Below are 22,173 nucleotides of genomic sequence, written 5' to 3'. Positions count from 1 at the left end.
TGAGGAGTCAGAAGGGACCTGGGGCTTGTGTGTTTTTTGCTGTGGGAATTCTGGCACAGTGATTAAAGGCATGCAGTCCTGAGGAGGAAAAAAAACCCTAAAGAATCATTAGGAAGTGAATCAAAAGTGAGCAGATGGAGTTACCACGGGGAATTGTTATCAAATTGAGCTGCCATCGTTGCATTTAATGAGGTAAGCAGGAGATGAAGGCAGCAGCAGCAACCCAGCTCTGTGTAACCAACTGCTGTGTGGGAACTAGGGTACTGCTATGAAGCGGGAACGCTGAAATTGGCAGGGGAAAAAAAAAATTGCATTCACAGACTAGTAAAAATAAACTCACTTTCTGAGTTCATTTTAGTTTGGGGCTTGGAATGGCTGTAACTTCAAATTGGGGCTGTTTTTCTTTATCCTGTGACTTGTAGGAGCCAAACGTCGTTCATTTGGAAACGTTGGCTCTGAGATGTGTTGAGTGTGCACTGCTGGAGGAAGCTTTTCTTGAATGGACATGGTACTGTGTGTGTGTGTGCAAGCCAAGAAGAAATGGACATGGAAATAGACTAGGCTTTGCTATTTCTTGTTATAATCCTACAACCCAAACTGACACCCAAAACACAACAAATCAGAAGCTTCCAACCCGGGTTGAGAGGGTGACCTCTCCCTTCCAGCCACCGGGATGGATCGAGTCACTGGGGTCAGGTCCAACACAAACACGTTTGATTTGCCTGATCCTGGCACGGCTGCGGGATCGCCGGGGGCTGCTCCATGCCCAGGCAGCCGGTGTGAGGGGGAGGAGAAGCCGGAATCCTCTGCCCCCCCCGGCGCAAGGTGCCGGGGAGTGGGAGGAGGAGGAGAGGCTCGGGTGCCGGGAGGAAGGAGGGCGCAGCGCTGCCCGGGGCGGGGCGGGGGGCGGGCGGGCTGCGGCGCGGAGCTGCCCCTTTGTCTGCGGGCGAAGTTTGGCGGCGGGGCGGGGGCCGAGGCGCTGCCCCGGCACCTGCCGCGGGCCCGGCGGGCACTCCCCGCTCGCTGCTCGCCGCCAGGGGCCATGGGCGCCCCGAGCGCCGCCGGGGCCACCGTGCTGCTGCCGCTGCTGCTGCTGCTGCTGCTGCTCCCAGCCGCGCTGGCCGACGCCGCCTCAGGTGAGTCCCGCGCCGAGCGCGTCCCGGTCCCGCGGGCGGGGGATCCCTGAGGGGAAAACGGCTCTGGGCGCCTTTTCCCCTGGCACACGGGACGGCTCTGCCTCGCTGCCTCCCTGGTCGCGCTGCCGGCCCGGGCGGGGGTCCGCCTCCGCCCCCCGCCATTTTGGCGGCTCTTCCACAGGCGAGGTGAGGGGCACCGGGGCGAAGCCGTGCCCGGCTGGCGGGCACGGGGGAACGCCGGTCCCGCTCCGGGCTGCCCCTCACGGCGGGCGGGAGGGAAGGCGGCGGCGCTCGGCCGTGCCCAGGTGAGGGGAGCTGCCCCGGCACGGTGTGTGGCGCTGAGGGGCCGGGGCGGGCAGCGGCAGCCGCAGCCCTCGGGCAGCCCGCGGGGAGCGGAGCGCTCGGGAATGCGGCGCTGGGAGCGGGCAGGGCCGGGAAAGCGTGAGGGGAACCGGCAGCAGCCCTGCTCCGCTCCCTGCGGCTGGAGCCAACTTGGGAGCGCTCGGGGAGGCACACCGGCATTTGTCTCGGCTGCTGGACGGACTCGTGGCCAGCGCAAGGCTGTGCCGTGCTGATGTTCGGAGTTTGGGGGTGCGGGTTGGATGCGTTCGTGCTCCTGGGTGGTTTTGCAGCCTGTCCTTTGGCTGTAGGTTGTTGGTTTCTGAAGTGGCAGTCTCCCCGAGTCCTGCTCCCACCATGAATCCCAATTTTAAGTGCTGCTGTTCCCAGCGAACAGCAGCGGTTCAAACCAGCGATGTGCGTGCGAGCCGGGGCGCTGCTAGGTGTGGGCTTGGACATTTGCTACCCAGTGTTAACTCGTTGGGTAGCACTCCGACAGACTTCACTTTTTCTGGTTTCAGAGCTTTTATTTTTGGTAAGTGACGTTACCAACAACCCGAATCCAAGATGTCCCCCACAAAAATACCACAGCAATAAGTCCGGGGTGCTTTTTTGGGTGCTTCAGTTTGTGCAAGTCATAATTTGCAGAATGCTTTTCAGGTGTGCTTTGCAACAGGTGGTGATCACACCTGGGGCTTTGAGTTTCTTGGAAAATCAGGGCACTGTTGCATGGCAATCTTAATTAATTAATGTGTGTAGTGTGTTTGGCTCACCCATAATTGGGGACAAAAGTAAAATTTATTTGTAAGTCAGGATTATCCAAGTCCTGCTGAGCTGGGTTGTATCTTAATCTCCCTTGGTAACTTGTAAAGGAGGGAGCTGTGTCTTTGCCGTTTGTGGGGAAGAGGGATCAGAGTTGGTGAATTTGCTTTCTAGTCCTACATGGTCCCTATTCCCTGCTCTGGCCCCGGAGGGGATGAGCACACTGGTATTTTAAGGAACTCTAGCTGTCAGTGAGCTAAAAATGAAAGGCAGCCAGCCCTGGAGGGGTAAAACAGATGGGTTGTGCTGGTCTTAACTAACTGATGTTAAATTTTTGGGGTTTTTCCCCCCCACTCCATGCCTCCCAATAATGTGTGACCTTGCGTTTTGCACTGAATTTTGAGGTGGAGCTAGATGATGAACCTTGAAATTATTTTCTCTTGCCAGAAGAACAGCTATTTGCTGAATTTGAGAGAAATGTGGCTGGGCTCCTGTGGCTCATCTTCTTGGCAAGGGAAAATAATTCCCGGGGGTGCCTCCACAGCCACTTGCAGCTGAGCTGAAGACAAGCTCAAAGGAGGAGCCTTTGATTCCAAGAAGTGTAGCTCCCAGGTTTTCTGTACAGATTGGTCTAATCTGCATTTCTCGGGAAACTCCACTCTTTGGCAGGGAAATTCTGACTTTTCTGGGTGGTCCCTCTAGGCAGCCTTTCCGTGGTCTCTTTCCCTTTCATCCTGGAGCTCCTTGGGTTATTTTGGGTTGTGTATTCCCCTCACCCTTTTGGGAGACGGATCATGTGCAGTTGCTCCAGGGTGACCATTTCCAGAAAATTGATAGAAAAGCGGTCATTCAGCTTATTCCTGGTTTTACTTCCTAACCTCTTATTTGATTATTGGGGTGAAATATGTGAATATATTTGAATATATTGGTTGGGTCCCTGTCCGTGCCTGGGACAAGCTTTCTCTCAGTTAGCAGGGCCAGGACAGCTGAAGCAGCAGAGCCCTGTGAGCCTGTCCTGTTGTCCATGCAGGAGTGGTTTAGGAATGAGGATTCACACTGGCTCTTCTCACACTGTTATTTTGGCAGGTCCCCTCTTTTCTCCCTGCCTTTTTGAGACGGCCAGAGGTCCTGTCCCTTACCCAGAGGTTGCCCAGCTGCCCCAAAACTGTATTTTTTTGTGGCTGCCCAGTTCAGAGCAGGCTCACTGGAGGATGTGCTGCTGCTTTTACTCGTTCCTAACCTGATTTTGTTTTTTTTTTTCTGGTCCCTCAGGTGCCTGTGTCTCCCACGGCCTCTTATTTGAGGTAGGTGAGCTCAAACGCGCCGTGCTGGGGAAGGGTTGGAGAGGGTGCTGTTCAATGAACTTGACTCCAGTTCCTGCTTTTTGTCACCCCTGTGGCTGGGGTGCAGGCCACAGGTCTGGCAGCTTCCAGTCTGCTGGAGAACACACATCCCTCTCATGGAGAGGTTGGGAATTCTCCCTGGGCCTTTGGACCCAGCCAGTCCAACTGGGTGAGAAGATGTGAGGGACTTGTGGGGTGTTGGAAGGCACAGATGTGCAGTGCCGGGCAGGATGGAGGTGGTGCTTTGTAAAACATGAGTGCAATGCCAGGCTGTGTTCTTTCTATGTATTTCTTTCCCTGATTTAATGAGCTGTTAATGACAGCAGCTTAACACTTTTGGCCCTCAGCTGGTCACGGTGAGTCTGGTGTACCCCGACTGATCCTTACAAACGCAACACATTTTCTTTTCTGGTGCCTCTAGAAACGTAATCCGTGAGTGACTCGGTGCAAGAATCAGAGTTTTTAAGTATTCATGAACAGTGTTTTGCTCGGTAACGCTTGTCTGCCTTGCTCTGGTACTACTCTGGGCTAAAAGGAGGTGCCTGAGCTACTTTGTGTCTCTGGAATGCTTCTAGATGTGTTTGCTCCTCTTCCTGATGCACTGTGGAGGGTCCTGGCAGCCCCCAGGAGAAACCTGTAGCGACTTTTCATTGTGTTTTAGACGGTGCTTGGAAACACTGTTTCCTTTCAGTGTCTGGTGCAGAGGAGGATGATGAGAGGGATGGAGCACCCATTCCATGGGGAGAGGCTGAGAGAGGTGGGATTGTCCAGCCTGGAGAGGAGAAGCCTTGGGGTGGCCCTTACCTGAAAGGAACATGAAGGAGGGATGGAGAGAGGCTGTTTCAAAGGGATGGGGTGATGGGACAGAGAGGAATGAATGGACTCAAACCAACAGACAGGGGAGGTTCAGGTTGGATATTGGAAAGGAATTCTTGGCTGTGGGGGGGTGAGGCCCTGGCACAGGCTGCCCAGAGGAGCTGTGGCTGCCCCTGGATGCTGGAAGTGTCCAAGGCCAGGAGCTTGGAGCAGCCTGGGTTTGGGGGAGGTGTCCCTGCCCGTGGCAGGGGTGGCACTGGATGAGCTTTAGGTGCCTGCCAAGCTGTTGTTTGATTGCACGTGGAAGTGGCTGTAGGTGAGCTGCTCCTGGGTGATTGTGGGAATGCTGTTTGCTGCACAAGTCTCTGAAGTCACCTGGAAAACCCTTGGTGCATAAATCAAACCTTGAAGTGCAGCGATGCAGGCACTGCAGGGTTGCTGCAATTGTTAATGCTGCGCAAGTCCTGCCTCTTGCTTGGCTGACTTAGCTCCAGGGTCAGCTGGTGTCTGTGGCTTTGCTCTGAGGGAAAGCACCTCCCTGAGCGTGATTCCCAGCTGAGCTGCTTGGTGTTCCTCCCTCTGGCTTCTCCTGTCAGCGAGTTTTCAGCTCCCTTTACTTGGAAAGAGGAAAATCCACTTTACTTGTTCTTAGCTGCAGGCCACGAGGAGACACACTGATGTCACTCTGGAAGTCAGGGTGTGTGGGAGGTGTGGAGCAAATCCTAAAAGCTGGAGTCTTTCTGCCAGCTGGTTTGTGCCAAGGGGGAGGGGAAGGACAGGGCTGTGCCTGGAGGTGCTTTGAATGGTGAGTGTGATTGAAAAATGAGTTTGTGTCTGGGACAGGCTGCAGCACAGAAGGACAAGTCCAGCTGAGCAGCATCCATTTCCATTCTGTCCTCTTTAAAACATGGATGTTATCTGTGGCACCAGCTGCTGGTAGTGCACCTAGGGATGGGTTTCTGGGCTGGATTGTTTTGGAAGTTTCCTGAGACACAAATGGGCTGCTTGGTTTCAACACTAGAAAGCACTAAAGAAGCATTTTTTGAAAGAAAATGTTTGTAGTCTTTGGGTCAAAAATTGTGAAGAGAATGAAAAGCCTTAGCTTAATTGTACTTGTGCTTCTACCAAAAATTTTGCTTTCTTTTGTGACATCTGTGTGCGTTTTATTGTCAGAAGTTTAAACAAATCCTGATTTTATGCTTTTTAAATCAGATTTCTGTTTCTATCAGTAGTTTGAGCTGGGCAGAATGAGAGTGGAAAGGTAATAAATAAAAAATGCTGGGAGTCTCTTCTCCCCCAAATTTCCAATCTCCCATTCCAGAGAGCTTCTACCCTGAATAAATTCAGTGACCTTTAAAATAAATGTTAGCCAGTGCAAAGCACTTCTGGTTAGGGAATATATCAAATTAGCAGTGGAAAATGGGCTTCATTTTAATTTCATTAGAAAGGTAAGGAGTTACTACTGAAAAATGAGATCAGAATTGAATATTTCAGTTGAAAGGTTTGCTTGTTAACTCTTATAATGGTGAAGATATTTTTGTTTATAAATGATGTGATTTAAATGGCACTACTTAGCCTGGGGCTGCGTCCTCTGGATGTACATGAATGTTTTGCAGCTAAGATTTATGAATACAGTAATGCAATGCCTCTCATGGAGCAAATCTCATCTGCTTGTGGGTTTCAGAAAGCTGGGATCAACTGAGGATCAAAAATAAAAGTGATTTTTGAATCAAGTGTGTGCTCTATGTGTGTCCCTTCTTTGTGTTCCTTGAAAACAGCAGTGAAATACAGAGGGATGGGATAGGCTCTTGATTTCATGGTACCAGGTAAAAGAACCTTAGATGTAAGAGTTTTCCTTTGAGGATGAAGTGAGTTTTTTCCCTTCATCAGCAAATGAAGGGGACTGAGGAAGACATTTTAATATAAAATAATTTTTCTGTTTTATCTTAGTGGATCTAAATGTCACCTCCTTGCCCAAGCAAATGCACCCTCATGCAGCAGCAGCAGCAGCATCTCTCCATTCCCCCTGAGCCTGGAGCTGGGCAGGGGTTCAGATCCACAGCCCTGCTGTCTGGGAGCAGCAGTGGCACCTGGAGAGACACATCCCTTTCCATGAGGTGTCTGGGCAGGGCTGAGGCCCTTCCCTGCACCAGGCACACCTGCCCTGCCGCCAGAGGAGCACCCAGCCCCTGTCTGCTCACCCTGAGGTCATTTATCTCACCAGGTATTCCACAGTGGGCTGCAGGTGCATGGGATTCACCATCCCCTTCCCTCCCCTCCAACCCCTCTGAGCCTCTGGACAAATCTCAGTGTTTTTTCTCAGTACCCTCACTGCTCACAAGTTCTTTCTCCTTCTTTTTCTTCTTTTTGGATCTTGTATTCCAGCAGTCCAGAGCCCAGCAGTGAGGTTGTGCCCCTCTTCGGTTGTCTGTGCATGTCTTTGGCCCCCTGTTGGAATCCATGGGGTCTCTTCCTAAACAGCCAGGCACAGGCAGGGTTTTTTTGGCAAGAAGGGATTTTTAAAAAGACTCCTCTTTGCTTTGGATAGGAGGAATTAATAAATCTGGAGAAATTCATAAACTACAGAAGAGTTCTGGGAGTTGTGGGGCTTTTGAGCTTTAATCTGACACGCTGGTCTGTTTTCCTTGGAGCTCTGAGTGTCTGCTGGCTGTGATGTCCTTCTTGGAGGCCTTTCTTCTCCATCCTGCTTGGTGCAAGACTCATGCCTTAATCTTCTCGGTGTTGTGGGAGTCATCTGGTATCAGCTTTATTTGGAGATCAGGGTCTGTACAAGAGCTGCCCTGTTCCACATTTTCCATCTGTCTTGGTTTGGAAAGACCGGAGTCTGCTAAGGAAGGCAAGAGCCTCCCCTGAAATGGAGAATGTAAACCCTCCCCACCCCCTCTGAATTGCTATAAATTTGAAATTAAGGGGCTCTCAGGCAATAATATGTGAGCAGGAAATAACAGTTCTTTAATAGGGAAGGAAAAATAAAAGGATAAAATAAACAATGCAGTACACCAGAACTACAGTGACAGAGTCAGAACCCAACCTGACATCCTGTGGGTCAGGGTGTTGGCGGCAATCCCATTGGAATTGTGGCTGCAGCCCTCCTGAAGTGTCAGATGTGGTTCTGTTGGAGCAAGGGGGATCTGTAGAGAAGGATGTATTCTTCCTCTGAAGATCCAGAAGAGACAGCTGCTGTTCCTCTGGGGAATCCAGTGGAGAAAGCTGTGCTGGTGTGTCAGAACCTCTGGATTATATCTGGGTAGCAATGCTTGGCTCCTCCCTCTGGGCAGAGCATCTCCCAGTGGGATGCTGTAGTTCTTATCAGCCATGCAGTGACATTCAATAGCTGTTATCAGCAGATGTCCCTTCCCAGGGAGGAGTGATTGTGGTCACTCAGAGAGAGAAATAAGGCAAACTGCCCACTTGACAGAAGACAACTGCCATACACATGGCAATGGAATACATCTTGCCTTGCACTCTGGAACAGCATCCCAGTAAGCTCCTGGGACAGGAGCTGTTGTGCATGGGCACTGACTGAAGTATGCACATTTAATAGCACAGTGCTGGGAGCTGTGGGCCAGAGCCTTGGCAGGAGATAGCAGCTTTCCCATGGATTCATTCACCAGGACAGGAATTCAGCAAGTACCCAGCGTTTAGACATTTTCCAAGTCATTGTGCTTTCCATCTTTCAGAATGCATTTGAGCAGCTCTTTATCACACCTTATAATTCATCATTTACTTCTTCTTCTTCTTAAATCCCCACCATGCAAAATGCCTTTTTCCTTTGCTGGGTCTCTTCCTCATTCTTTCCCTTTCCTTAACCCCTTCAAAACCTTGGTCAGGATTATCATTTGCATCTTCTCTTTAAAGGAGGAGTTGCAGTGTCTAACTAATTGGGAAGAGAAATTTTACAACTTTGCTGTACCTTTTCAGTGACTTCCAAAGAGCTTAGGGACTTTGTAAGATGGCTGAGGGAAGTGGATCCCCACTTTGCTGACAAATTGAATGTCTGGAGTGAAGAAGTTAAAAGGAACTGAATGTCCTTTCAGGCTTTGGAAATAGATTGTTGGTGGTTTAATCCATCGTAAACCTTGGGCAAAACTGGACTATTGTGTCTGTGGAATTCGTGGTCCCATGTGGAATTTCTCATCTCTAGAGTAGTTTCGTGTTCCTTTTCCCCTTTCTTTTTTCCCCTTGAATAATCCCCATCAAAAATGCCATGATAGTTAAACTAGCATGTTCAGTGTTGTCCAGGATACATCATTCCCTGTGCCTTTTCAGCAGACATTACCTCTCCATTGTTGCTGTTTTAACCACTGACTTCACCTGAGGTACTCCTTGGCACTTTCAGGAAGACAAAAACTCGCAAATCTGAAGTTATTCCCAGCTGGGTGCATTGATTTTATGTCAGCCATGTGGTGCTCTGAGGTTGGTGATGCCAGGATGCCAATATTTCTGCCAGGCATATTGAATAGCTCCCAGTGGGAATGCAGGCAGCAGGCTTGCCTGGGAAGGCTGCTGTATTTCTCCTTGTGCTGTGGTTTATTGCTCAGCCACAGATTAAGGAGGCCCTTTAGGATAAAACACTCGATTTTGTAATCATTGTATCTCCTCCAGAGTCATTCTGTAATGAATCCTCTCACTAACCCCAGGAGCACAGCAGCCAAAGGATCTTTATATTACCAGCTGCTGTGCTGCAGCTAAGGGAGAGTCCCAGGATCTGTTTCTGAGGATCAGCCAGGGGGAAAAAATCCTCTCCCTCCTCCCCCAAAAGATAAATCCTGAACATGACTTCTTCCCAGATTAATTTGAGTAATTTAAAGCCAGATGTTTTGTTACTAAAAAAAAAAAAAAAAAAATTAGTTTCCTAACCTGCTTTGTTTGTGTTTTATGGACATGAAAATGAAACTTCTTGCAGGCTGAAAACTGGGAAATTTTAGTTTAAGTGTAATACATTTTTGGGGACATCTACAGGAGCTGAAAGATTGCAAAGATTAGAAACTTTGAACCCTTTGGTTATCAAACTAGAAATCTTGTTTCTAACAGAATGGCTCCTTGAAAATCTGAAACTTTTCCTTTCCTGGGACTTCACCTGTTGTCCTGCCTGAATAGATTTGGTCATGGTCATGTGGAATTAATTCCTTTTGGGTGCTCAGCCAGCTCGAGACTGACATGCCACACATCAGGTGTTGTGGTTCATGGCTGTTTATGTGTTCAGAGGAAACACAGGGTTGGTTGTTTTATTGTGAAAAGCTCCTGCTGCTGGAGACACAGTTGTCATTACTGACATGCCAGGAGACAGTTCTGAGTTGGTGGATGCTGTAAATCCTTTTATGCATCGAGCCTGGAAAAGTGGTTCCAGGGGAAAACATGAGCAAACTTGTTAGCAATTTCTTTCCCACATTTTTTTGCAGTTTTATGGATTCTTCTGTGTATGTGAAAAGCTTGGTTTTCTTGATTGCCTAAGGAATTCTCAGTGTTGTAGAGTAGAAGTAACTTGCTATGCTTTTATTCCAGTGGGTTAATTTTTTGTTGTTATTTTTCAAAATCAGAATTCAAAGAGTGTTCCATTTTGAAAACCTGGGTTTGGTTTTAAATTGAAGGCACTTAAAAATTGCATTTACTCTTTTCTGTCCTGATTTCTCTGTGAAATTGTGAGACCATTGTGGTTACGGAAACGGAACCCTCAAAGTGTCTCAATCTGCTGTTAAATGGAAATATTCCAAACCAAAAATGAATTATGTGCTTCTATGGAGTGACATAAAGGGTAATTCTTAGGCCTCTTTTCCATGATTTATTTAAAACAAAAATTCCCTCAATGAAACAGTAAACTTAATGAAAACCTATTTAAATTTTAACGAAATCCTTAGGACAAAGCAAAGTTGAATATGTTACTTCCAAGGACATTGGGAGACTTCATATTAGATAAAATGGAACCAATTGAGATACAGTTGATTAAAAATTGAGCAGAATTTGTCCCAGAATTTAGGCTTTAAAGCCTTGTTACCTAAGAGGAGTCTGGCTATGACTGCAGGGCAGTGTTTTGCAGTATGTTTTTTTTTTTTATTTCCATGTTGTAATTTTACTTTCTGAGAGGTTTTTGGAGGCTTGAATGCAATCCATGGAGGAATGCTATGGATGTGTGGTGTGTGATTAACAGGTGTATCTGTGATAGCACAGTATAACTGAGACCCCTCAGCATGGGAAAAGTAGAATGGATTTTAAAGACATTTACCTCTGTAACGTTGGGGGTTCCTTTTCTGTCTGGTCCCTTAATACTTTGATTTTTCTGAGCAGACTTAATTAATTAAACAGTGGTCCTGCTGTTTGTTTTGGAAGGTGATGTGGCTTTAACCGCACTGTGTACATCCTGCTGTGCACCTCAGAGTTCCTCTAGTCACAGGATCCTCTGCAGGGGGCTTCAGAAGGATTTGCTGGCTTTAGAAGAATGGTTAGGCTTCACTCTTTGGAGAGGAGTGTGCTGGAGTTACCACAGACCCTTCCCTCTCCTCTGACCTCGTTTTGTGGGGGAAGATCTAAGCTCACAAGATGTAAGACTGTCAGTTCTTCTTCTTGCTTCGGGCAGAGAAATATCTGTGAGATCAGAGGCAAGCCTCTTGAAATCCCTGGGAAAAGGCATGATCCATGATACACTGCAGCCTAGGAGGGAGCTGTGCAGTTCAGCTGCTTGTCCTGCTGGGATCAGCAGCCTGGGTTGCCCAGTTATCCCCTTGGATGGCATTTCTGTCTGGGCAGAGCTGCCCGTGGGCACCTGGTGTGTCCAGGCTGCCAGGAGCACTGATCTGTGACATGGAGCCCTCTCATCACCAGTCTGTGAATGATTATGGTGATGCTGATTTCCCTCATTAAAATAGGAAGTGTTAGTAGCAAGAGTAAACTGGGAATGATGATCTCTAAGCAAAATGCTTTTGCTGGTCTTTCACTGCTTATCAGGAAGCAGTGCTTGATGCTGTTGAGCCTGTGGCTTTTTGAAGAAAATGCAGGATTGGAATCTAGCACAGGGAACCTGCAGTTTGTTCACATGTGATGGTTTCCCTCCTTTTAGTCTAGCATGGGAACAGGCATTTTATTCTGCAGGTCTACCTGATGTGATCTTCAAGGTCAAATCTTCTCCTCAGCATCCTGTTTATACAGATGCCTTCATTAGCCTCTGCAAATAGCTGCTAAATCCACATGTTCAGGCTGAGGAGATGATAATTCCTCATCTGGCAGCCTCAGTAAGTAACGTCCTTGTTAAAATCAGCTGTTGGGCTATGTAAAAGGTGCTGTGAGGTCTCTACACTCAATATTTTTAGTGCATTCTGCATGGTGCCAGCATGTTTCTAACCTTACTGAAGTCATTTCATGCTTCTGTAATTCATTGGGTTTTTAGTGTATTTATAGATGCTATTTTATCAAGCACTGCAGTAGAAATGATGAGAGCATCTGGTGAAATCCATCACATCTCATGCAACAGCCTCTGAAAAAATAACCTTGGTAATCGAGCCTTTCCCTCTTTGGATGGTTCCACTAATGTTTTAAAGGCTTTAGATATTTAATGTCACTGGGGTGCCCTAAATGTCACTTTCTGTGACATCAGCCAGCAGTGACACCTGAAACAGCAGAGCCACCCTTCAGCTGGCACCCAGACCCTCAGCTGTGACCATGTGGAAACCACAAAGCTCTGATTTGTTGGGATTCCTCTTGGGAAACTTCCCTGAGGTGGTGTTGGCAGCAGCATCTGTGTGGGGTGACAGAGCAGGGTTGTGTCAGGAGTGTTGGGCAGGCCAGAGAAATGAGAAATATTCCCCTGTGCTGGCAGGGAGAGCTGTTCCCCTGCTGCATCTTCCACTCTCTGGGAAGTGATGCCTGAGTTATTTGGGTGGGGACTGCAGCCCTGCCAGCCTGCAGCCTTGCAGAGGAGCTGGAGGGGAGGCTCATTGAAACATGATCAGCACGTTTCTATTTGGGGAGCCCGCATTCCTGGGCTCCTCTAAGTGCTGCAGCTGCTTTGATGTCGGTGGAGCTGGGCATTTTCCCAGCGGAGCACTTGACCCTGGTGCTGGCAGTCAGCCTTCCAGGCACTGAGCTCATGTCATGAAGCAGGGCTGCAGGCTGGCCACAGCCTTGCCAGTTGGCGTTTTCCAGAGAGAGCATGGATTTGCCTTCTCATTTCCCTTCAAGGGATTTGCAGCACACCCAGCTGTGCCCTGTCTCTTTTTCATACCTTGTCTTGGCCCTATATGTGAAATTTTGGCTCTTGTGAACCAAGCTCTCACCTACACACATAAAAAACTGATTTGGCATTGGACCTGGAAGTTTAGAGAGGAAGCTGGCTTTGGGGGATGAGTTAAAGGTGGGATGGAGATTCCCTTCACGTGGCTGCCTTTAGACACCCTAATGCTCAGCTGCCCTGGATGGGAATGCAGTTCCTTGCGTGATTCCTGCGCTTCTGGACCACTTGTGTGAGGGGCAGCGTGCTCTGGCATCCCGAGGCTGCAGTCCAGGCTGGAATACCAGAGGTGTTGGGAGGTTGGCAAGGTCTTGGCTGCACCCATTGTGGTGTCCTGGGTGTGGCTACAGTGCCCAGGTGATGTTCTCATGACTGAACTGGGCAGCAGGGGCTGTGCTTTGTGCTCTGTGCATGTTCCTACAGTAGTTCCAGCAGGGTTACTCTCACTCCAGTCAAACAGGACTATCCTTGTCTTCCCAGGCACCTGGAGTGCTGGAAATCCATCCCTGCTTTGCCTCTGGCTTTCTGCTGGCTGTGCCTCGTGTTCGTGTCTCTGCTTCCTGGCAAGGCTCTTGCTGTGGCTGCTGAGAAGTCAAATGAGGTCCTTGACTGGGCTTTTTTTCCCCCTCTTTGCACAGTCAGTTTGGTCACTGTGAAGGTGATGATCCCTACGTGTCTGAAGGAGTTGGAAAATGGTATTGTAGGATTCCAACCAAAACTGCGTTTCTCTCTCGCCTCCCCTCATTTCCCCGTTCTCCTAATCACCACTTGACACAGACTTCCAGAGGGTTTTCTGATGAGCTTTTGGCCTCCTTGTGTTCCAAATGCTGCTTTATTGACCCTGTTGTCAATGTGGGGACCTCAAAATGAGAGCAGTGCAGTGGGACTGGTGTGCAGGAATCTTTTGGTATCCTCTACACAGAGAGTAAATTTTCAATTTTATCAGTGACAAGGGTTCTTTCTATAGAGTGTTTTCCCTGGCATTTCAATGTGAGCATGTATATGAATAAATAAAAGTTCCTGCAGGCATCTTACTTTTTTTTTTTTTTTTTCATTGTGCTTTTAAATAGCTGCACTTACAGGAGCCTGTTTCCAATTTCATCTGATTTTTTACAGACCTAGGGAAAGAAAAGGCCTTTCCTGTGGACTTTAGACTTTCAGAGTTTAAGTCCTGTAGGAGAAGATCAGCAAGGGGCAACCACCCTGACCCTGTGAAGTGTTAAAAGCAGGTGTGCACCTCCTGTATCCAACTTTGGGCAAGGTGTGTGTACCCTTTAAAAAAAAAAAAAAGGCAACTTGGAAGCTGAACTAAGCAGTGGTTGGTTGTATTTCTGTGCCCTTGGGTTTGCTGGATTTTCTGCCAGATGTTTTGCTGTTTATTTTGTGCACACTACATCTGAAGAGTCGCTGTAGGTAAGGCAGTATTTTGGGTAGTTCCTTGGAATAGCATTAAAACAAAAAAACTGCAGCAAAGTCCTGCAGAATTTACCAAACAGAGGATGCTGTGCATCAAGGGGTTTGTTTGTTTTCAAAATAGTTTTTTTTGAAAGTTTTTGATTCAGAATTTAGGGCAGCTATGATAAACCTGTCACCTTTGCTGGAGTTGTAGATGAAGGTATTTGGGAGAGAAAAAAACCCTTCTGGTGTGTCTTGGATCTTAATTTCCATCTTAATTTCCTCAGAGCAGGACATGTCCTAGCCCCAAGGAGAGGAAGAGGTTCAGAAGCTCAGGGCTTGCTCCTCATTGTCTGTCTCAACCAGATTCATGCACAAAACAAACACAAAGCTGGATTTTCTTTGGGAAGCAGTGATTTATGGTGTGGAGTCACTAAACATGTTTGCACATGAGTCCTTTGGGCACACATAACAGCTTAGCTGGGGAGCCTACCACAGAAGCATTCATTCCTTCTTATCTTGCCCCAGAGGCCAGGGCCAGTGCTGTTTTTGTTTCTGGTCCCAAAGAACTGGCTGCAGGCAGGGGTGAATTAGAGGGGGATCTCCAGGCTTTCTGAAAGGGGGAAAAAGAGCTACACTTCAGTATTTTTTACAAAAAAACCCCTACATTATGATATATTACATCTGAATACAGGATACAAACATCCTGGCTTGTACTGGAAATAGTGGAACAGCAGGACCAGAGCAGGGACTGTCCCTGTGTGCTGGCCACTGGTGAGGCCCCACCTTGCACGCTTGGGGACAGTTTAGGGCTCCTGGCTCCAAGGAAGGCACAGAGGGGCTGGGACATGTCCAGGGAACAGAATGGATCTGGAGCACAGGTGTGGTGAGGAGCGGCTGAGGGGGAAAATAGGAGGCTCAGGGGGGACCTTCTTGGTCCCTGCAACTCCCTGACAGGAGGTCACAGCGACAGGACAAGAGTAAATAGCCTCAAATTGTACCAGGGGGTGTTTCCATTGAATTTTAGGGGAAATTTCTTCAGTGAAACGGTGGCCAGTCATGGAAACAGCCTGCCCAGTGCAGTGGGGGAGTCCCCATCGTGGAGGGGTTTAAAAGCCCTGTGGATGTGGCACCTGGGGACACGGGTTAGTGGTGGCCTTGGCAGTGCTGGCTTGATGGCTGGTCTCCATGGTCTTGAAGGTCTTTTCCACCCTGAGGGATTCCATGGTTCTGTGATTCTGGGAAACATTCTGGGGGCTCCTGGTGTGTTCAGACTCGAGTGTTAAGGTGTGATAAAATTCCTCTGTGAGTATTAGGGGCTTACAGTTCAGGGGGAGCAGTGTTACATGAGCTGGGTGTTTGGCACTGCTGTCACAGCTGGAGGAACATTATTCTGATTTTTCACTGTTCATTTGTGCTGAGATGTGGGGGGGATGCACAGGGATGGAGGAGATCCAGAAGAGGGTCATGATTCCTCATTACAAAGGACTTGAGCACTATCTGCACCAGTTCTCAAAGGGAAAGTTAAGGGGTAATTTGTAGAATGCTACAGAGGGAACAGAAATTATTATAAATAATCCTCTTCTACCCATAAGAGAATGGAGGAGCCAGAAAATGAAAGCTAGACAAATTCAGCCTAGGAACTAGGTAGGTTTTACTGTGGAGATTGGAAATCGTTGGAACTGTTTCCTGGTGTGTGCTATGAATTATTCTGTATCACTAGAAATCTTTAAATCATGGCTGGCTTCCCCCCCACTGAAAGTTACTCTTGTGTTAAATTGCAGCTTTTGGCCCAGAGTCCAGAATGAATTGATTTATTGGCAGAGTCAAGCAGCACAGCCCCCCTGCATTGCAAACCAGGCAGCTTTGGGGTGGATCTGTGGAAGTGCAGGGGCACAGGGACAGCCTCGTGGGGAAGGTGCAGTGTTCATCTCTCCTGCCTTTTCACATCACAACTAAGTGGAAGCTGAGGGAATTCTGTCTTGCTCCACTGACACTCCTTGTGTGTGAGTGGAAGGTAAAGCCCACTCCTGTCCCAGGATTAAAAGCTGTGTCTCGCTTGCATGTAACTCTTGCTGAATAACAGCAGTATACACAGAAATGGCCAAATCACTGTGTGCTGCTTTATTCCTTGCTCTGGGAAAAGGGAAAGGAAGGAGGCAAAGGCATCCTTCCCACCTGCTGGTAACATCCAGCTGATTTACACCCTGTCCCTGTGGCTCTTGTTCTCCACCAGCTGGGGTGAGTGGCCAAATGAATGCCTGGGAGTTATGATGGCATAAAACTGATGTGAGAGCGGAATTATGGAGGGCATAAGCTTGTTCCACACTGGAAACCAAGGCTGCAGGAACAAGCTGTGCAGCGCCCTGGCTCCTGGGAGGATTAATTACAGATGGTGGCTGTGGCAGCTAAATCAAGTGCCTCTAATGTTGTGTAAACTTCATTAAACAAATGCCGAAGCAGGGCTGTAATCTATGCCAAATGGGATAGGATGACGAGAGTAGAAAAGGAAAATACTCTGTGGGAAGTTAAAAAAAAAGAAACCTCAGTGTCTAAATCCACTGGAGTAATTTCTTCTACCTCTTGTGCTTTAATGGTAGAATTTTAAACCACAAGCTTTTAAACTTATTATCTGGCAAAGCCTCAGTAGCTTGAATTAATAACAACTTTCTGCTAATGCCTTGCTGAATTCCTCTTAGTCAGCAAATCCTGGTTTATCTGATATGCTCAATCCTTCCTGATATTCTGCCACCACGAGCATTTGGCCATTTCTTTTCCACTTGTGGCAATGGCAGAGGAGGAAGCACTGACCACCAGCTTGGTTGTGGCTGCTGTTGTTGCTGGACTGATGTGGTGCAGGGCTTATGGGAGCCCTGGATTCTCATTTTGGCTGCAGGTTTGTGTTTTAATCTGAAAGTTAAGAGCTTCTGCATGTTGATATAATATCCTAAGCAATGTTATCTGATTTAAGGTCCAAGAAATGCAAGTTCTTCCAGCTGTCGCCTGTAATGGGTGCAGTTTCATTCTGCTCTGATTCGCAGGCACTCGTGTGCTGCTGCAGAAAGGGGTGCTGGCATTCCCCTGCCCCCCTCAGAGGAGGCAGCAGCCTGGGTCAGGGAAAGGGGAATAAATCTCTGCTGATTTAGCAAGTGAAAATCTGCTCAGCAGAGAGTCCCACGGATGGCAGCGCTGGGGCTGGGAATCAGGGCACGGAGGAGGGCTGCTCTGGGGGAAGAGTCCAGGGCATAATCCCACAGTGGGATTAATTCATCTGCAATTTGTGATTCCACCCCTGGCAGCTCAGGTATTAACGTGGTGAGGGACTGAAAGGCCACTTAAATGAACTGAGCTTTTCCAGACAGGGAGAATTGACTGGGGAGGAAAAGCCAAGAGTGTACTTCAAAGTGCTTTTGGTGGCCAGTGACAGAGTTTTTGTGCTTGTTTAGTTCAGCTGTTTGCTTGAAGTTGGACAGTCAGGGTTGTGTTGGACATTTGTCACTACAGACACTCTCAGTGTGACCCTGTGCCTGGCTGAACAATCAAGTGGATAGTAGCTTGTCCTTAAAGGAGCTGCAGGAGATCTAATACCCAAGGGAGTGCTTTTTTAAACTATTATTTTCTCTCAAAATAATATTTTTGAATTATTTCCCCTGCTGTGTCTCTATCCTCTCCCAGATCCCTGTCCATGTAGGGTGCTTTAAGGTGACTTGTGTAGCTCCTTCAAGATCAGGAGCCTGAAGTCAGGCTGTGGATTTAGGGATCCTGCCTGTGCTTTGATTCTTTCCTCTGCTGTTTTAGCTGTGTGGTGGCTCCACAGGACTTGTGAATGGTCAGCTGAACATGGGGCTTTTGGAGAGGAGCACTGAACACTTTGATGCATAAATTTAGGTTCAGGAGCTTGACTTAGCTCAGCTGGTTTGGAAAATGCTGATTTTTGAAAATGTCATCTTTCTCTTGCAGTTTAGGAGGGCTTAAAAGGAAACCAGTCTTGCCCAGTGTCTCTTTTTGATGTAGGAAGCAAGTTAAAAAGTTGTACCATTTAAATGAAGGTAGATTTCAAGCAGCAAAAATATTTCAGCTTTTATGTTGGCATTAAGTCACTTTTGGTTTTGAAACGCATTTTTAAGTCTTCTTTAAGGGATCCAGGACTAACAGCCTGGCCCTGCACTGCCCTGCAGGTAAGTGCTCAGAGGAATTGCTTTTGGTTACCCACAGTTTAGATGCAGCTGAAGAGAGATATTTTGGCCTTTGGGCTTCATCAGATAACACAGCACAGGCTCTGTGATCAGTGGGAACAGCACATGTTCTTAGGGGAAGCGCTGGAATTTTTATATTCATTATAAAACGCTGCAAAATGTCTTTTTCTTTTCCTTTCCAAGCTGTTCTGCTAAAGGGAATCCTCATTCCTCCTCTAAAGCTGTTCCTTGCAGTAGGAAAAGCAGCAAAACAACCAAATGTTCTTTGCTCCCTTGTCCTCAGGAGCAGCTCAGGGGTGCACGTGTGTTTTGTGCTCAGGGTGAGCAATGCTGAGGAGTTTTACAGAGCTGATGAGTGCAGTGTCAATGGGATCTCTGTCAGCTTGTTTTTCAGGAAGGAGGGATGTGGCTTTCCTCAAACAGGGAGCTGGGCAAGCAGCCAATTGGGTACCAAAAATAAGAAAATCGTGCAAGTCCAGACCCAGCCGAACTGCAAATGACTTTGAATGGGCCTGCCTGGAAAATGCTGGAGCCACAATGATGGAAAGGTCTTAATTGCTTTTTTTTGAAGAAGCATGTCCAATTCTGACAGTCCAGAAGTCCACATGGACGGAGGGGAAGGACTGATAGATCCATATGTGCAAACATTTAGTCATTGCATTTATTTTTTGGATGCTTTATACCTAAAATGAGGGGAAATTGGAATTAAAAAGTAGTTTGCTGCTGGGTAACACCTGTACATTTCTATTTGCCAAGGCATTTATTTTGTGTGTGAGATCTGTGTCAAGCCTGGGAAATACTTTTCTGCAGATGCCTTGAAAAGGAACATTCCTGAAGCAGTGTTGGGTTTATGATCATCTATTTTATCCCATTTACTTCCTGCTAATTGCTGCTGCTTGGATTTATCTGTATCACTGTGAGTTTGCTTGACTGGATTTATCTGTTGTTTGGATTTATCTGTATCACTGTGAATTGTCCTTGCTCAGGAAAGGTATTTTCCAAGAAGAGCATTTTTATGTATTGAGAATAATTAGTTTATTTGTTTCTCCTTGAGGGGTCTGTTAAGTGTATTTTCTTTAAAAAAAATTATTATTTTTTGAGTCTTCTTAGCCCTGTTGTGGTGTATTGATGGGAAGTTTAAAAAAAACCAAACCTATAAATCATGGATCCTTTGGGAGGATTTAAAAAAAAATCTCATGTCAGGACAGTTGGGTGGTGCTTTGGAGCCAGGTCTTTTTTTTCCTCCCTTTAAAAAGACTAAAGTAGGTTTTCTGGCCTTCTGGGTAAACCTTGTCCTAATTTGCGTCCCTCTTACCTTCCTTGGTCTGTGTGAAGCTCCAAAATGCCTCTAATTAGGGAAAACATGGCAATGAAAAGCAATTACAAAAAGAGTTGTTTCTAACGCAGCTTTGACGCCGGTGCTGGTGCTGAGGGTGAGTTTCCAGGCAGGGGGAATTGCTCGGGGAGCAGTGTCTGGCAGGGTTTGATGGATCTGCTTAGCCACTGGAACACGTTTTGCTGCTTTGGGCAACGCTGAATTTACTGTTGGCTCTGCCTTATTTTTTGCCAGCTCTGCCTGGAGGGAGGCAACAAGCCATATCTGCTTGGAAAAAGCAGCCTGGGAAGCCCAGGAATTGCTGCCTGGCCGGGGATAAAGGGCTTGCTGCAGAGCTGGGCTGGCCTGTGGCAGCGTGAGCAGTGTCCTTTCGGCGGGGTTGGATGGAGAGATGTTCCTGCAGCTTCTCCTTCCTCTCCCTAGCCAGGGCCCAGCGCCCTGGGATGGAATTCCAGGTGCCCGTTTGGCACTGACAGACAGGAATGGGAATGAGCGCGGCTCAGCAGCTGTGCCTGGCTCTTAATTGCAGGTTCCTACAAGAAAATGGCTGTTGGATGCGGTGTAAAGGAATTAAATCCTAATGGCCCGAGCAGACGATACAAAAGGCCTGTGACAGCTGGATGGATGGTAATGGTTCCCTCGGTCACTGGAGATGTAAACAGGCACTTCACACCCCATTTTCCCTGCTCTAACTCCGCTCCTAACAGAAGGATGGGCTGCCTTGAATTTAAGCAGATGCGAAGAGGCAAGGAGGGGAGAGGAAACCTGTGCTTGCTCACGTGTCTGTAAAATGCTGAACACACAAAGATGGGGTAATTGAGACAAGCCAAATGTTTATACAAGGGCATTTCTAGTGCGCCCATCCTTAGCAGGACCGGAGTTCAACTTGCCTGGGGGAGAGGATGAAATGAGACCAGAGACTTGTTTTCTTTTGTTTATCTGCAGGAGAATCAAAGCAGGGCAAGGGACAGCTTTGATGCGGGTCAGACGTGGGTTTTGTTAAGTGCAGGGCTTGGTTTGGATTCATTAGCCGGATGCAGAGGGAGGAGACCTCGCCCGGACGAACACCAGCAGGAATCATTGCTTTGCTGGGAGAGGAAGAAAATCTAACAGTGGAGTCAGCGTGGGTTTCTGCTGACTTGGCTGCGCTGCTGTGTTTGGGCAGTGAGGAACCATGGCTTTATTTCTGGATTGCCCAGTGGCAGGTACTGAAATGGCCTTCTACCTTTAGCTGGTCCTTTTTAAAGAATTTATTGTGGGGCACCTCCTCTTACTCCTTTTTACGGTCTTGCTCTCGGGTTTTTTTCGAAGGGACATACTTCTCCTGATGAGGAAGGTGGTTTTGCTCACTGTCACGAATTCCCTCCGAGCTAACAGCTCTCGGATGAGTTTCAGTGTGGCACCCTGCTCATGCCCAGAACAGCCAGGGCTCTCAAGCTGGCAGCAAATGTTCCTGGCTCCCACAGACAGAGATTTTGGAGAGATCAAGCAAGTTCCATTGTACTACGCTAGCAAATTATTGGTGCTCAATACTTGTCTTGAAAAAATTGCTAACAAAGGGCACATCACAGCCAAAACTTGCACAGGTTTTGGCTGCTCCTGGCTGTGTGATCAAAGCGCCTTGGGGGGATCCAAGATCACTCCACCCTCTTAATGGGGGTTTGGCTCTTGGGCTGGAATTGCCGTTCAAGGGGACACTTTTATCCCAATGGGATTAGACCTGTGACTGTGCAGGGGCAGAGCTGACACTGCCAGCTCGCTTTGTGAAGGTCACCAAGCAGGAGTGGCCGTCATTCATTAACAGCCTTCTGAAACAGAAAGCTCTGCTTTCCTGCCCGTTTCCTGACAGGTTCCCTGCTCGCTCCTTCCTTGGAATTCATGCAGTTTGCTGCTACACTGGAGCAGCGGACAGAGTATGAGTATTGTGTGTGACAGGCTGCTCCTCCTAGGACTTCCATCTTGCATAAATCACTTCTCTTATGCCTCTCTATAAAATTTAAATGACATCTGAAAGGAAGGGACTTGCCAGCCCCGTCCAGCTGAAATATTCAAGTTGTTTTACATTACACTGGTATTGCTCAAATCAAAATCTCAGCCTTTAGGATGGGACTTGTGACCACCTAAAAATTAGGGCACAGCATCCACAGGAGAGATATTGGAGAGAAAATGTGATATTATTTCTTACCCTAAGGGTATGTGAGCTTTTGATTTTCTTCTGGTATCGCACTGGCTGCTGTGTCTTTTCATTGAAAGCAATAATTGCTTGCAGTCCTTGGGTTTTGGGTCAGCAAAAAGGGCAGGTTTGGGTCTACTTTACATTCTGGTCCATGAAGAAATTGTCCCTTGTCTAAAGTGATTTTCCTTCAAACTGTTAGGTCTTGGAAGCAAGTGTTTTTATGAGACAAGGTGGTTCACTGGAATACTTCACCCTGTTTTTCCTCAGAGGTATTTCAAAGCACCAGTAAAATGTCATCTCCTTTCAGAGTCTCTTTATGTTCTGGGAAGGTTTAAAAACTCAAATATTGAAAGATAAACAGGCTTTGCAATCTAAAAATTGTAAAGAGATTTGAATGATGAGATGGTAACACAATGGCAAAATTTGGTGAAT

At 47.6% G+C, this 22,173-nt stretch overlaps 1 protein-coding gene across 1 annotated transcript in view; it reads left to right on the top strand.

The window, feature by feature from the left end:
• The first annotated feature begins 673 nt into the window (after window positions 1-673).
• Window positions 674-22,173, top strand: part of FRAS1 (Fraser extracellular matrix complex subunit 1) — a 106,611-nt gene continuing 85,111 nt past the window's right edge. The window contains exons 1-4 of the mRNA XM_054283763.1: window positions 674-1,136; window positions 1,318-1,441; window positions 1,866-1,918; window positions 3,510-3,541. Of these exons, the coding sequence (XP_054139738.1) occupies window positions 674-1,136; window positions 1,318-1,441; window positions 1,866-1,918; window positions 3,510-3,541 (672 nt within the window). The remainder of the gene's footprint in view (window positions 1,137-1,317; window positions 1,442-1,865; window positions 1,919-3,509; window positions 3,542-22,173) is intronic.

Source organism: Melozone crissalis, unplaced genomic scaffold, assembly GCF_028551555.1.
Source record: "Melozone crissalis strain CALT ecotype California unplaced genomic scaffold, PUWL_Pcris_2 ptg000039l_1, whole genome shotgun sequence".
NCBI lineage: Eukaryota > Metazoa > Chordata > Aves > Passeriformes > Passerellidae > Melozone > Melozone crissalis.
The sequence above is the reverse complement of the archived record's forward strand: the minus strand, read 5'-3'. Positions and strand labels throughout refer to the sequence as shown.